We start from the raw sequence: 16,389 nt of genomic DNA, 5'->3' as shown, positions 1-16,389 counted from the left end.
GTTTTTAATATCACCCTGGTCTTTTAGCACTTGAAATACTTATTTGCACATCTCAATTTTCTTTTGATTTGAGTTTTAAATGTTAATTAGTATTATTTTGTCCTGAAAGATTGGAGTTTTCAAAATGGAGAAACTACCTTCATAATTAAAAAGATACTTAGAATTTCAGAATTCTTGCTATTTGTTTTTCATGCTTTAAAATAAAATGAGACCAAAGGTAGGAGGTAGATAGTGGAAATAAAACTGATAATTATTTTCATAAATCCACCAATATTATAAACATCTACCACCAACAAAAAGGTATGTGTTTATTTTTCTGATTTTAAAATAATTTCATTAATAGTAAAGATATAAGAAAATCTATAAAAAACTAACACTGAATAATTGGTCTCTTTTTTTTCTCCTGCAGAAGGTTTTATTGTTCTATTATGAGGTAATTTACTTAGGAGATAATTACTTATTACAAAGATTGAGAACATGGCAGTTGGTGAATAGGGCATGAAAATGAGGCAGAATATTAACTCAGGGAGTCAGTGTAGGAGCCTGGGCTTTGATGCATTATTTGATAAGGCCATTGATTAACATTTGTGGCTTAAGGACTCCAGGGAGTAACATTCCCACAGGCCTTGTTTACTATAGGGAGTGCACCTACTCCCAGATGGACATTTAATCCCTAATCCCCTGTGACTCAGTTTATGGGAGGAAAATGTCAAAGAAACTATGAGACCTACAGGACATTTCCGCCCCTAGGACCCTACTGGACAAGGACTGATATAGGTAACCGAATAAGGCCAATGGGAGAAGACCACATCTCTCTGGACCCCACATTGGTACCCCCCATCTTTAAGGAATAAAAACCCCTATAGGACAATAGAGAAAGGGGGGCTCTTCTCCCCCCTCCCAGTAACCCTGGGAGCTATCTGCTTTCCTTTAATAAAAACTTTGCTTGCTTGCTGCCTGTGTGTGTGCGGAGTTCATTCTTCGACCACCATGAACAAGAATCCAGATTCCGTTACCATCTTTTCCAGCATCAAAAATAGTACTGGTGATAACTACTTTAGCAGTCCTACTTTTGCTACTATTGACCAACTTTAACAGCTTCTAATTCTTGCTGCGCAAATTCTCTAAGTTTTATACTTGCAATAAATTGATAACAATGGGAATTATTATTATAAATAAAAAGCCGCTAAAGTTCGAAGAAGCTAATTATAGACACAAACTGAGTATCAAGAACACAGCTGATCTGGGATTTAAATCTATGTCAGCTTTCTCTTGACATGTCACAAGGTAACACCTCATAACTAACTTACTTTAAGTTGTCCAAGGCCCCAGGCTATGACTTGTTTCTATGGTGCACTTATTTCTACTTTAGTGTAGAAGGGACATCTGAATTTGAATGTATTCACTAGAGGTGAATACATGCCTGTCAATTAAAGGAAAGACTACTAACAGAAGTTAATCTGGGTAACAAGGACTATATTTCACTCTCTTTTTGTTATCTTTCTAAATTTTTTCTTGCAAAACCATTTCCAGTGATGTAAGAATTAATCTATTTTCCAAGCTGGTTTATAAAAGATTACACTTGAAATCAAGTGATATTTAATGGAACACTAAAAATAAACAAAAATTGAAAAAATAGATCATTAGGGCATATGTCCAACATTTAAACATAGACTAGGTGAGTAATGGTTAAATATGGATTTATTTCTATTTAGAAAATGTTATAGGAGTTTCCGTCATGGCTCAGTGGTTAACGAATCCGACTAGGAATCATGAGGTTGTGGGTTCAATCCCTGGCCTTGCTCAGTGGGTTAAAGATCCAGCATTGCCCTGAGCTGTGGTGTAGGTCTCAGACTTGGCTTGGATCCTGCATTGCTGTGGCTGTGGTGTAGCTGGCAGCTATAGCTCTGATTAGATCCCTAGCCCGGGAACATTTATATGCCGCGGGTGCGGCCTTAGAAAAGACAAAAAAAAAAAAAAAATATATATAGCTATAGATGTGATTCTTATCCTTGAAAATTGTTATTACGAGTCCAGTATCTAGTGAAAGATCTCATAATAATGTTACAAAAGTAATTGGTTAGACAAAGTATATCCTATTTATGATTCTTTTAGATTGCAGGTTTATATACACATTTAATTTTTAAAAAGTTATAATTTTAAAAAAAGGAAAATACAGAAAATCTTTCTGCTTTAAGAAGTTAAATCATATATTATTGACATACCCAGATGAATATGTGTTAGATTATTAGATATATTAGATTAACCAATTTCAACTTGATGTCCTATATATATCTTTAAGGCAAGTGAAATTTAAGGCAAGACAAAGACAATCTTTTCCCAGCTTGTGACACTTTTGACAATCATGTACCACAGGGACATGAACCCTGCTGGGATTTGCTACTCTATAGCTCATTTGGTTTTGAGAGAACTAAGCCTCAGACTATCTTAGGAACTCCTTATTAGTATTGTATATGGATTGAGAGTTTTAGACTTTTTAATACTTGTAGATAAACAATACTTAGAGACTGATTTTTAGATGGTGGGATGATACCACCTACTGGCACAATTCCAAGTAAGAAACAAGACTAGTCAAATCCCCAGGAACAATGGGCAGTGGTTGGTTCTTTCTCAAAACAAAGGCAAGTTTGCATGAGAAAGGAAATTCATAAAATATGGCTACTCTTTTTAAAAAGCCAGCAAAGCAAAGATAAATCGCTTACACTGGGAAGTGGCCTAGACCAAATGGTTTTGTCTGAGGAGAAATAGCTGCTGTTTTCTCCTTTATTCATAGAAAATTTTTTGGCAGATCCTGCATCTCCCCACTGTGTACCTCTCTCTACTCCTCCTCAGTGGGTGCCTCTATTCCCTGTGCTTACCCCAGGCACAAGACAGGGGTACACACAAGCAGCAGGAACCTCATCAACTCACTGGATGTGCTACATCCTCTAGCTGATTTGGGTTGTTAGTCTTCCCACCCACCCTCTCCTTCTAGTTTGACTGTCCTGCTCATTATGGAGAACTAAATTCGCATATAACAAATTCAAAGAATAACTCAGAGTTCCTTATTTTTCCCTGTCATTGTTAGACAAATTTGGTGAGTGATATCAAAATCAAAATTTCCTGAGATGAGCAAAAAATTGACCAGGATTAGAATCTAAAACAATTTTTTCTTCTAAAATGATTGAAATAACTTTTAACTTGCTTGAAAATTTCAAGGTCAATCTAGAAACTGGGATGTTGAAAGGAAAATTATGTTATCCATAATTTTCTGGTAATGAAAAGACTAGATATAACTTCATATTGTGAAAAAAAGAGTTCTACTGTATAGCACAGGAAACTATAGTCAATATCTTCTAATAAGCTATAAGGGAAAAGAATCTGAAAAATTCTTTCAGAATGCATGAGTGTATACATACACACGTTTGTATTAGAACAGAATCATTTTGCTCTACACCTGAAACTAACACACACTGTAAACCAACTATATTTCAGTTTAAAAAAAATCCATGTGCAAAGAAATCTAAAAAGCAATTTTGAAGTACAAGGTTAAAATTCTAAGTGCTAAAACAAACAAACAAACAAACAAAAAGGGTTCTGAGAGGAAAAGGAAGATATATACCTTAAAGAGATCTGCTAAATTAACAGGGACACCATAACCTGGACAAAGATGGTCATTTCCCAACTTGTGACACTTTTGACAATCATATGCCACAGAGACATGAACTCTGCTGGGACTTGCTATTCCTGAGCTATGCCTCACAGATCACAGTTGGACTCTAGGTACCACATTCCCAATACATTGTCTTATTGGCACCTCCCACCATAGTGACTGTCCTCATGCCAGGATCTTACCAGTTACAGTGTCATTTAGCGGCTTATCCCAGTCCAAGATGACAAATGAGGGACATCCTTCCACAGTGACCACTGTGAGGTTGGTAGGTGGGTTCTGAGGTGGGCTGGTGGCATTCCCCTCTGTAGCCTCCTCTTTGGGGAACCGTTTGACAGAGTCAGTGATGGAGCAGGGCCTATTTTCAGGCTTTTGGATATACCGCACATGAGGACCTAAGAGAGAGGACATTGAGCATTTTATGAGCTTGTAAAAAAAGGTGGAGGTGAACTCACAAGTAAAATGATCTACTTGAGGACATTTGATCTAATATTATAAGCAGATGGGTCAAAGCAGTGATATGGATAACTTGAATTTGTGAAAATCCAGAATCCTATCTTTGGGATACATGATATGGGTTTTATTGTTGATTTTTTTTTTTCTAAATAGGTTTAGTGTATGCTAATATCCAAAAGTAATTGGTGTCCCTGAGTGTGGTTTAAACTGCATAATTTATAGGGCGTTGGAAGATTTGCCTCATAGTGGGGAATGATAAGCCCTCATCAAACACAGTTCCGATCCCACCTAATAAGCTTAAAAGCCAGTCTCAAAAAGATCAAGTGGTTTCAAGTTATTTAATTGTACCTCAGAATAAAATCCAAGAACATTTTGTGAATAGAAAACATATCTAGCATCCAACTGGATAAAATTAATAGGAAGTTACTATTCATAATAAGGAGAAAAATAAATCATTTGAAGCCAACTTGACATTTGCATAGAAGTTAAAATCATGAGATAAGGACAATAAAAGAGTTATTTTCATTATAATCTACATGGTCAAAAAGTTAAGGAAGATATAAAAAAAGACCCAAATTAAATTTCTAGAGATCTTTAAAGGAGACAGAGAAAAAAAGACACATTACATATAGAACAACAAACAAGGATTGTGGCAGATTTCTCATTGGAAAGAATTCAAGTGAGAAGGCAGTAGAGCAAGGTTCTTTATACACTAAAAAAACAAAACCCCAAATAAAAAACCTTATCATCTAGAATTCTGTAGCTAGTGAAAATGTCCTTTAAAAAAACAAAAGCAAAATACCTTTTAGACATACAAAAGCTGAAAGAATTCATGACCAGCAGGCCCACCCTACAATAAAGATTCTAGGAAGTCCTTTAGGCAGAAGGAAAATAATGCCAGATGGAAATAGGGCTCCACACAAAGGAATGAAGAGCACTGGAAACAGTAACTATATAAATATACACATTATTTTTCTCATTATTTAATTCTTTGTAAAAGTTAATTTACTATTTAAACAAAAATGATTACAGCATAGTGTGATGTATCTAATATGTAAAAGTGCATCCTCACTATTTCTGTTCTGTCTAGCCAGCACAGAAATGCAAGAAAAAAGATACCCAAGTTGGAAAGGAGAAAGTAAAACTTTCCTCTCAGATGACATGATTTTGTATGTAGAAAATCCAATGGGTATACAAAACAAAAAAACAAAAAAACAAAAAAACAACCCCCCCCACCAAAAAACAAAAACCCCAGAAAAACTACAGAGCTTTGCAAGTTTGCATAGTACAATATAAGTGAACAAAAACCAACTGTTTTTCTATATATTAGCAATGAACAACCGGAAACGGAAATAAAAATACTACTTTTATGGTTTTCTTTATACTGAAAACTATGGTGAGAGAAATAAAGACCACCAAAATAAATGATGAGAAATGCCATATTTACAGGTAAGAAGACTTAACACTGTATAGCTGTCAATTTTCCCCAATTGACCTACAGATTCAATGAAATTTTAGTCAAAATATAAACAGGTTATATTGAGAAACTCATTCTAAAATTTAGATGGGAATATGAAAGGACCTAGAGTCACCAAAACAACTCTTGAAAAAGAAGAGCAATTTTTCTTACAGAACTTATAAACCACAGTGACCTGGACATGCAGAGTGAAAGAAATCAGACCAAAAAAGTTCATACTGTATTCTTTCCATTTATATGAAATTCTAGAAAAGCATACTAATCTATAACATAGGATATCTGTGGTTACCTAGGCACTAGAGGTGAGGAGGGAGGAGTGAGGAGGAAGGATTACAAAGGTACATGATGAAACCTTTGGAGGTGGTGCATGTATTCATTATCTTTAGGTTATGACGGTTTTATGGGCATACACATATGCTAAAATTTATCAAATTTTTTATTTCAGAAAAATATATCTCAAAAGGAAATACTGGGCTCTATCTAATGTAATCTCTCCCCCACTGTAGTAGATCACAGATTACTGTTCAAAAGTATCCATGGAAGGAGTATACTTCCCCAATCTTTGATCTGAGCTTGGTAATGTGACTTTATCCATTGAATATTGGCAGGTGTAACAAAAAAAGGAACTTGTAATGTGGTTGTGTTTTTGGACTCCCCATATCTTCACTTTGTATTGTTATGGGAATGGTTTCTCTGGGGTCATGTTTAGTCCTTCATTATTGGCCCCCAAAAGAATAGATGTGGAGCAGACCTGAGCCCAACCTATAAGAGGCCTTGCTGTACCTGCTGCTAGAAGTAGAACCACCCAGGCAAGCACATCCTAGACTAGCTGACTCCCATATGACTTGGAAGCATGTAAGAAACAAATCCTTTTTAGCATATGCTACTAAGCTTTGTGGTTGGTTGTTACACACCAACAGCTGACTGATATATCCACCAAAGACAGCTTTGTTAAAATTGAGATTTGGAGCTAGTTATCCATACCTTTGAATCTTGGCTTCCCAAGAGGATCAGTTTCTCTTGTTGGACTTGAACTAAAGTCAGTCATATTACCTGAGAATGGAAGATACAAAGAAAAAGTAGTGAAGACCATAAATTCTTAATATGCTTCCTGGTCAATTGCTTGCAACTTTGAATTCCATCATTATTATAACAAATGTGATACACACTAAAACGCCTTTAGTTGTGTCCTGCTACAAGTGTTCTTCAGTGTAATAAATAATGATTTAAAGATTACAACCAAGTAGCTAATACTCATTAACAAATTATGTGTAATTAGTAGTGACATATCATTGAGTAAGAAGCATTGGGTGATATAGATCTTTTTTTTTTTTTTCTTTTTAAGGCTGAACCTGTGGCACATGGAAGTTCCCAGGCTAGGGACTGAATCAGAGCTTCAGCTTCAGGCATACACCACAGCTATGGCAATGCCAGATCTAAGTCTTATCTGCGACCTCTGATGCAGCTTGTGGCAATGCCAGATCTTTAACACAATCACTGAGGCCAGGGCTTGAATCTCCATCCTCATGGACACTATGTCAGGTTCTTAACACACTGAGCCACAGTGGGAACTCCTGATCTATAACTCCAAGACTTTCCTAAATGTCTTGGGTACTTTCTTCTATGTGTGCAAAGGAAAGGAGCATATTTCATAATAAAATATTATAAATAAGTACAATTTCCTTTTTTTTTTTTTGGCCTTACTCATGGTATATGGAAGTTCCCAGGGAGCTGCAGCTATGAACCTATGCCACAACTGCAGCAACACTGGATCCTTAACCCACTGTGCTACAGTGGGAACTCTGATAAATAAGTATAATGTTTAAATTAAAAACTCATATCAATCATAAAATTGAGTTAAATATACGATCCAGAACTGGGGCTCTTTTCTCCCTAATTTGAAATCCTTTAGTACACTGTAGCTTAGCTTCTGATAGTGAGTGCCTGACATACTAACCAAGGTCTTCTCCAGAGGCAGGAGCTGTAGGTTGCTTTTTGTCCGTCTCTATTCTCTCCAAGGGGGCTTCTGTAGGTCTGAGGGTTGCCCTCAAGGGTGGGGATGTTACTCGGCCTGATGAAATGATTCCTGCAATGTAGAATCAAAGGAGTCAGGTTTATAGAGAGCCCTGCTAAGGTCCCCATTCATTTATTCAATTAATATTTGTTAAGCACTTACCATATGGCTTGGCACTATGTGCTAGGATTAGAGAGAAAACAATACCTGATGTCCTTGATTGGGAAAGATGTATGAGCCAACTTCTACTGAAGATTTAGTGATTTTGTGAAAGAATGGGATAAGGTCTCAGAGAGGACAAGACTCTGGGGAAAGATGATGAGTGTTGACTTGGGGGGGGAGGGTACGAATGCCTTCCCAGAGGATGTGCCAGTAAAGAGGAGAAGCAATCAGCAGGCAGGCATGAGAGCTATATTCTAGTCAGAGGTTACAGCAAGACCAGGTGAAGGAAGCTTGAAATTACGTGGTGTGTTGAATTTGAAGGGGTGAGAGCCAAGAGTGGCAGGCACAGTGAGAGCAGAGCATGGAAGATCAGGGAAGGGTGGCTCATGAAGGGCCTTGCACACTATGGATTTGGACATTATGTTTAGGTGACAAGGCACCATTGAAAGTTGTCACCAGAGAAGTAACAGAATCAGATGAGAAGAGGGTGAATGGTTGGATTGCAAGTCTGGTGGCAGAGAGAGTAGTCAAGAGACTTAGGTTGCATAGGCAAGGGCTGAGGAGGTGAACTACTTAAGAAGAAATGAGGCTGGATGGAAGGGGTTTGACAGGGGAGATGTCGAGGGAATGGAGCGGGCTGATGTGAGATTAACTGTCAGGCATGGGAGACAGCCAGGGAAAAAGAAAAAGATTTCTAAGGTAACGCTGTGATCCTGAGCTAGTAGCCAGAAGAGTGTCATCCTGAGATGCTGTACTCAACAATGCCTCCTCCACTCCAAAAACACTTGGAGGTCTCCCAAACAGGATACAACCCAAGGTCCAGGCAGGTGGGACAGAGCAGAGCAGAGTGGAATGGAGGCCAGATTAGGTTTTATAGTCCTCCTGGGAAAAGGAGTCATTCTCAGACAATAGAGTCAAGGGGTATAGGACTGACCCAATGACCATGGTCCAGTATGGAATCACGGATGCACCATTCAGATGGGCTGCTGGTCCAGCCCCTGCAGACTCACACTCCTGATGGGAGTGGGCCCAATGAGGGTGAGCAAAAACTATGAGAAGCATGGCACGGCCTTTTCACCCTGGAAAGGGGAGTGGAGCTGAGAGGCCTCAATAGATCTGGAGAGAGGGGACAAGTGGAGATGCCTCACGGCAGACTAAGACTGTGCTTGGAGGCACTTATGCGAGAGGGTGTGTGTTCAGAGGACTCCTGGAACATTTAGTTGATTTCCTGATTTCCCTATGCACTTTCTGTGATGTTCACAGGGCCAAATCTATACAACTGACCTTATTTGAGTTTGGCTCCTCAGTGTAGCCATTTCTTTTATTTTTTAAAAATAAATTTTATTGGAGTATAGGTGACTTACAATGTTGTTAGCTTCAGGTGTACAGCAAAGGGAATCAGCCATTATGTGCATATATTAGTGTAACATTAGTGTAACAATTTCTTTTGAGTTAGAGGTAGATGGGAAGGTGTGGGGAGGGGACCAAAGTTAATTTCAGAAGTGGGAGGTGTTTATCTTTATTCTTGAAGCTGAGTGGGTTATACTAAAGCTACAGTTATTGATGGGAGAGAAAAAGTTTTCATATGGCAGAATCCAAGGTCATGGAGCTAGAGCTGCAGACACAGAGCCCTGCAGGGGAGCTCTATAGGGGGAGGTCCCCCCAGGTCTTCCATGGAGGACACTGAGGCATCACTTTCAGTGTGGGACTCATCCAGTCTGATCCGAGAGCTGCAGAAACTCAAGTCACAGACACTCCAGGTTACAATTAATGAGGAAAACCTGGTCTCCTCACTGGGGCCATGTCCCTGGGCCTTGACTCAGGAAGGCACCAGAAGCATGGATGAGAGGCTGATTCCTACTCCGTTGATGGGAAAAGCAACCTAGGGTTCACTGTCCCTGTGCTGCAGCATGAAAGCTTCTCTATCACTAAACCCTCTTTTCGTCCTGTGAAAAAAGTGACATCCATTCCCTTTCTCATAAATCCTTATCAGTTTCATCTTCCATAGCTTTAACACTGTTATCCTGCTTCTGACTATAGATGATGAGGGAAGAGTCAGGAAAGATGGGGAACATGCTGTGTTTTGCTGGCAGGTCCAATAGAAAAACCTTTAAGAGAAGTGAGGTGAATCTTTGCTCTGAACTGGGTCAATTTTCAGATTCTTTTTTTTTAATGAACACGAAGGGGCTGGTGGGGATGGGACAGTGGGGCTTCTCCATGGGAATCTCTTCAAAGTCCTGGATTTGGACCACATATCACTCTGCCTATTTAATTTAATTAAAAATGTAGTTATTTTGGTCTTAGGGCTGCACCTGTGGCATTTGGAAGTTCCTGGGCTAGGGGTCGAGATTGGAGCTGCAGCTGCTGGCCTATACTACAACCACAGCAATGCCGGATCCTCAACCCACTGAGTAAGGCTAGGGATCAAAACCACATCTTCATGGATATTAGTCGGGTTCTTAACCTGCTGAGCTATGTCAGGAATTCCAATTTTCACTGATTCTTAATTCCATTCATATATTCACTCAGTGATTACTTATTAAACATTCTCTATGTGCCAAGCACTGGATTTGGCTCTGGAAATTCAGAGAAAATGTCATCTGTCATCACAGAGCTCATGATCTAGTGGGGAAGACAAGAACACAAACAGGTATAAAACTGCATGCCCTTTGCTCTAACAGAGATATGTATCAGGGACAAGTAGAACAGAGAAGCAATACTAAGACTACTTTGGGGGAGCTGGAGAAGTTTCCTCAGGAAAAGAATGAAGTACGAGTATCCTGGGTGGCTGGGAGTGGTCATTCTATGGGAAGAAGACCACACACACCACAATGCAGAGGTGAGGGGCAGCTTGACTGCTACAACAGATTCCTGACTGGTTGCACAGGCTGGACCTGCTCAATCACCCTGAGTGTTCCAGTCCCCAGTCTTTCCTTTGCACCATATAGTGGGGTCAGCAGGAAGGCTGGTGGACAGGGACGCCAACAAGGAGATGTATAGGGTTTTATTTCAAGAGACAGCATGATAGGAGTTCCCGTCGTGGCTCAGCAGTCAGCGAACCTGACTAGCATCCGTGAGGACACAAGTTCGATCCCTGGCCTCACTAAGATGGTTAAGGATCTTGCATTGCTGTGAGCTGTGGTGTAGGTCTCAGACATGACTCAAATCCCATGTTGCTGTGCTATGGTATGGGCTGGCAGCTCCAATTTGATCCCTAACTTGGGAAACTCCAATGCCGTGGGTGCGGCCATAAAAAGACAAAAGACAAAAAAAAAAAAAAAAGAAAAAGACAGAATGATAAGCAGATGGTATTGTCCATTACCCCTGGTGGGTTGGCAGCAAAAAACATCTCATCCAAAATAATCCACTTGTTGAAGAACCTAAGTCAGCTTCTGTCTCAGCTCCAGGCATAGCATCTAAGAAGCAAACTGACCTGTGTGCACATGAATGGATGCTTTCAACCCACCCAACCAGAATCAAGATGTGAGTCCTCAAAGCTGTTGGCTCTTTGGGGCCAACATAGACACATGCCATACACACACCAAAGGCTTGTCCATTGCTTGAGCTAAGAAGGGCTTGTTGTTGGGCAGTAAAACTGAAATCAGGCAGGGAGAAGGAAGGTAAGTGAAGGACATACCTGCACTTCCTGGCTTTCCAGTGACATTATTTGGTGGCAGAGGCTTTCTTCGTGGGGGCGTGGGTCGAGGCGGCAATGGTGGGCGACGAGTGCCTGGGATCATGGCTAAGAGATTATATTACAGATAACATGGTCATAAGGATTCACTCTATAAAAATCACGGGTTTTTTAAAAAAATGTAATGTTTGACAAGTAGCAGCTGGATGACAGAGAAGAGATTCTATAGAAAAGTGCCTGTAATATTTTCTGGTATTCTTCTAAGCAAGTGTTTATAATGTACCCAGGGATAATGAAGCATGTTAGTGTATGGAAAAATATTCTCTAATTATAGATGAAAATATATCAGTGCATCTGCCTTTTGAGCAGGTGTATAGACGTATAGAATTTAACATCTTTTTTTTTTTTCCTTTTCTAGGGCTGCTCCCGCAGCATATGGAGGTTCCCAGGCTAGGGATCTAATCGGAGCTATAGCTGCTGGCCTAAATCAGAGCCACAGCAACGTGGGATCTGAGCCCTGTCTGCGACCTACACCACAGCTTATGGCAATGCTGGATCCTTAACTCAGTGAGCGAGGCCAGGGATCGAACCCGCAACCTCATGGTTCCTAGTTTGATTGATTAACCACTAAGCCATGATGGGAACTCCTAGAATTTAACATCTTTAATTTCCCATAGAGACGCAACAGCAGCATTTCTGAGCTTCCTTAGCTCCAATTGCCTTTGATTTTCAGACGCAATTCTTAACACCGTTTTAACTTTGGGCTGATAAAGCATATTATTTCTCCTTTAGTAGGTGTTCCAGCCAACCTCCAACTCTATTACATAGGTATAATTAAACAAACACTTTCAGAACTTCTCAAATGATGACAATAAAGTAGTCCTGATGGCAGAAGCAATAAGCCTGTGCCTATGGAGAGCAAGGTCACTAAGAAGGGTTGTATGTCACACGAGGGCACCTGGCCACAGAGTTGTAAGTGGGGGACAAAGTTTAACACCCAATTGCTCACTCACCCAACCATGGTGTAAGCCTGTCAACCTAGAAGAAAGGCACATTTTCCTAAATGGTTTGCCTAAAGGCCAGAGGGAAGAGGTATCTTTTTATAATGTGCGCAAAGGCTGACAAGGCTAGAGGTACCTGGAATAGCCCATCCTAGCCCAAATTTTAGGTCTTGTACTACAGCTTCAAAATTCATCTCCTTCTTTGCAAAATATATGTTGGTTTAAAAATCTTTGGATTCCCCATTGTGGCTCAGTGGTAATGAACCTGACTAGTATTCATGAGGATGTGGGTTCTATCCCTGGCCTTGCTCAGTGGTTTAAAGATCCAGCATTGCCCTGAGCTGTGGTGTAGGTCGCAGATGCAGTTCAGATCCTGCGTTGCTCTGACTGTGGTGTAGGTCAGCAGCTGCAGCTCAGACTTGAGCCCTAGCCTGGGAAATTCTATATGCCTCAGGTGCGGCCCTAAAAAGACAAAAACAAAAAACAAACAAACAAAAAAAAAAACTTCAAGTAAAATGGACAATCCAGGAAAATGCCCTGTGGTTTTAAGTATTTCCTGGGATATTAAGACTTATGTGCATGTGCATGTGTTTGTGTGTCTGCACTGTGTGTGTGCGTTCACGTGCAAGAGTATGTGAGAGAGTGTGTGTGTGTGTTTGTGTGAGCACATGGGGGAGTGAATGGTGATGACAGTGTATAAATCAGTAGCCCAGATATTAATACATCAGAGTATGTTTCACAGCATCCATTTAAAAAGCACAGAACTCTTACTCAATGCAAAGATATTACAGCTTCATAATTTTGGCCTATTATACAGAGCACAGTCCTGAATTAGGAACATATATCATTGCAGGAAAAAGGGTATAATAATAAATTACATAAGAAGAAACCTTGTACACGATGAAAACTAAAATCCTTAGTGACTCTTCAGCATTTCTGAACATTATGTAAAGTAATTACGAAATTGGTGCCCCACTAGAGGTTCTTATTCATATTCAACTTGAGTGCCAAAGCACTTTTCACTTCCCCAAAGGTAAAATGTTTGTATGTTTTCCTATTAAGACCCACACACAGTTAGGTGATTCTGAAGATTTGAGGATTGTGAGAATGCTGATTTTTTTTTTTTTTTTTTTTGTCTTTTTGTCTTTTGTTGTTGTTGTTGTTGTTGTTGCCATTTCTTGGGCCGCTCCCGCAGCATATGGAGGTTCCCAGGCTAGGGGTTGAATTGGAGCTGTAGCCACTGGCTTACACCAGAACCACAGCAACGCGGGATCCGAGCCGCGTCTGCAACCTACACCACAGCTCACGGCAACGCCGGATCGTTAACCCACTGTGCAAGGGCAGGGACCTAACCCTCAACCTCATGGTTCCTAGTCGGATTCGTTAACCACTGCGCCACGACGGGAACTCCAGAATGCTGATTTTTTGGCTGCAACAAATGTAACTTGCAGTTACTATTTTTAGAGCAGAGCTGAGTGAGGGAGTTACCATATTATTTCTTACCTGGTTTTTTTGTGGAGTGAGTAGAGTCCAGGGATACATTTCTACCAGGACCAGATGGCAGTGGTGTTTGCTTGATCCCTGTGAGCAGAGATAATGACAGAATAAATAAAGGTCAAAAATGTGTAAAAGATTCTTCATGGAAACCTGGTAGAGTTGTCAGTGATAATGTGCATTTTTTGCAGAGCAAGGGAATAGGTATTTTTGTGCCAAAACATTTTGATTGGATGCATGTAGGAGAAAAAATTTAAAGCCCTGCTGCATTCATTAGTTGTAATATTTTCTCTGAAGGGACAGTGTTTGTAAATCATGGTTTTGCCCTCATTATCCATGATGCCTACCCTGCATAGCCTTCCTGGTGGCACTGTCTCACCAGGAGGATTTCATCTACAGGACTGGCCATTTTTTTTGCCAGTATTCATGGGAACATTTTGTGGTTTTTAAAAAATTTTTCTCTAACTACTCTACCCCAGTAAAAACCCTTAAAATTCCAATGTGTTTGCGTTTGTACTTAACGACCTGACTTTAAAAATATATTTGGGGGGGCTTTGGCTAGCAGTCTGGTTAGGCCATAGACTAGATCTGTACCTTCGAGATTTGTAAGCTAGGCGTGGGCAGGCTTAGAACTCCAAATTGCTGTTTAGAAGAAATTGATCTAAACACTACTTTGCCTGATATTTCCTCTCTGAAGTCTCTCAAACACCATCTGGTGGTTATTACCTGGTACCCATGCTAGGATTTGGGGTAGCAATCCTATGGGTAGAGGGAACCAGTTCAGGTTTCATGCTGTTTTTAAAAAATATTATTCTTTTACATTATAAAATAACCTCCCCTGATATGATTGGCAGTCTTCATTAGGAAAGAGTAAGAACAGATGTGTTTAGAATCTCTAAAGTAAATATTATGTGAGGTGTAATGGCTCATCCTAAAAAAAAAAAAAAAAAAAATCCTTACTCTGAAGACCTGACTGTAATTCATATATTAAAAAATAAGAATGAACATTGAATTAATATACTAGTTAGTGCATTAACAAGGACAAACACAACCACAACCCTGTTCTGAGTGGTCGCTCTGTTCTAGGCATCTGTAGGGACATTACACACTTAGTCTCATTTAATGTGTGGCCAGATATATTAAATACACAACAGAAGCTCTGCTTGCCAAAAAGTAGATGATATTTTCACATTAATTTATTAAATTGTTAATTATAACTAATTAATGTTAACCCATTATAGTATTAATATATTACTAACATTATAATTATAATAATAATTATGACTAACAATTTATGGAACTGAATATTGTAATCCTGCACTCTCTACTGCTTGAATAAGACATAATACATAAAATCATGGTGAATGGTTTATATGGAGCCATGAATCAAATGCTGTTTATTTGTGGTAGGAAAAGAAAATGTTTCTGGGGTCAATGACTATTTTGTGGCTCATCCCACAAACATTGTGAGAACAAACAGCTCTTCAGTCTTCTTCCTGTGCCCTCCTCTTAGTGGTAATGGTGTGAAAAATGACTCACTTGGCTGGGTGCTCTGTGCATGGTTCCAGGGAATGGAAAGTACTTTCATTGTGTCACTGGGATAACCTGGCTTGATGAGATTTGATTTACCACTATTTTTTCAAGGGTACAACTCTATTATACCCTCTAGAAGGCTAGTAGATTCTTCATAGCCTTTCTCCAAATTTTCCATCCTTAAAAAAACCAAAGTATTTCGATCCAATGCTGTGCAAGCCCCTTACACATTCATTACCTGATTTGATCCTTACAACCCTTCTGGGTGAGAGATCTCACCCTAACAGCACGGATGAGAAAATCTAAGGTGAGGGGAGATTAAGCACTCACCCAGGGGCTCACAGCTCAAGTGTAGGCATTCACACCCACAGGTGCTCAATTCCCAAGCCCATCTCTTAAGCACTAATTGGGATAGCCTTTTATTAAAGAGAAAAGTATAGGCCCTGAATGGTGTCACTTGTGCCAAAGCCCACGATACCAAACCTAGAGTTACTGCCTGACTTATGGCAGTGTTGACCTTCCCTAGAAATGTAATCTCAGAGTTCCCATCGTGGCACAGTGGAAACGGATCCAACTAGGTTGTGGGTTTGATCCCTGGCCTTGTTCAGTGGGTTAAGGATCCAGCGTTGCCATGAGCTGTGGTGGAAGTTGCAGACTGGCATTGCTGTGGCTGTGGTGTAGGCCAGCAGCTACAGCTCCGATTAGACCCCTAGCCTGGGAACCTCCATATGCCACAGGCGCAGCCCTGAAAAAAAAAAGGTAATCTCAACCAACCAGTCTGGAATTTTCTGGTCAGCACCCATGAGGTGATCTGTCACAAGGGCCCCCTCCATTCCCTAAAGTAAGAAGAGGCAATCTACATGATAAAACCCATGCAGTTCCCATCTGCCCTCAAAGAAGATGTCCTGGCCTAAAGATAACTTTCTCTCCCTTTGCTAATAGCTCCCT

The 16,389-nt window shown here is 40.0% G+C and overlaps 1 protein-coding gene across 50 annotated transcripts in view; it reads right to left on the bottom strand.

Moving 5' to 3' along the window:
• ABI3BP (ABI family member 3 binding protein) overlaps positions 1-16,389 on the bottom strand; it is a 277,390-nt gene that overhangs the window by 32,887 nt on the left and 228,114 nt on the right. For all 50 annotated transcript variants that reach the window (XM_021070523.1, XM_021070517.1, XM_021070524.1 and 47 more), the window contains 5 exons: positions 13,918-13,995; positions 11,417-11,521; positions 7,561-7,689; positions 6,588-6,656; positions 3,856-4,065 (listed from right to left, as the gene is read on the bottom strand). In XM_021070523.1, the coding sequence (XP_020926182.1) occupies positions 3,856-4,065; positions 6,588-6,656; positions 7,561-7,689; positions 11,417-11,521; positions 13,918-13,995 (591 nt within the window). The remainder of the gene's footprint in view (positions 1-3,855; positions 4,066-6,587; positions 6,657-7,560; positions 7,690-11,416; positions 11,522-13,917; positions 13,996-16,389) is intronic.

Source organism: Sus scrofa, chromosome 13 (assembly GCF_000003025.6).
Source record: "Sus scrofa isolate TJ Tabasco breed Duroc chromosome 13, Sscrofa11.1, whole genome shotgun sequence".
In the NCBI taxonomy this organism is placed as follows: domain Eukaryota; kingdom Metazoa; phylum Chordata; class Mammalia; order Artiodactyla; family Suidae; genus Sus; species Sus scrofa.
This window is presented reverse-complemented; position numbering and strand designations above follow the sequence as displayed.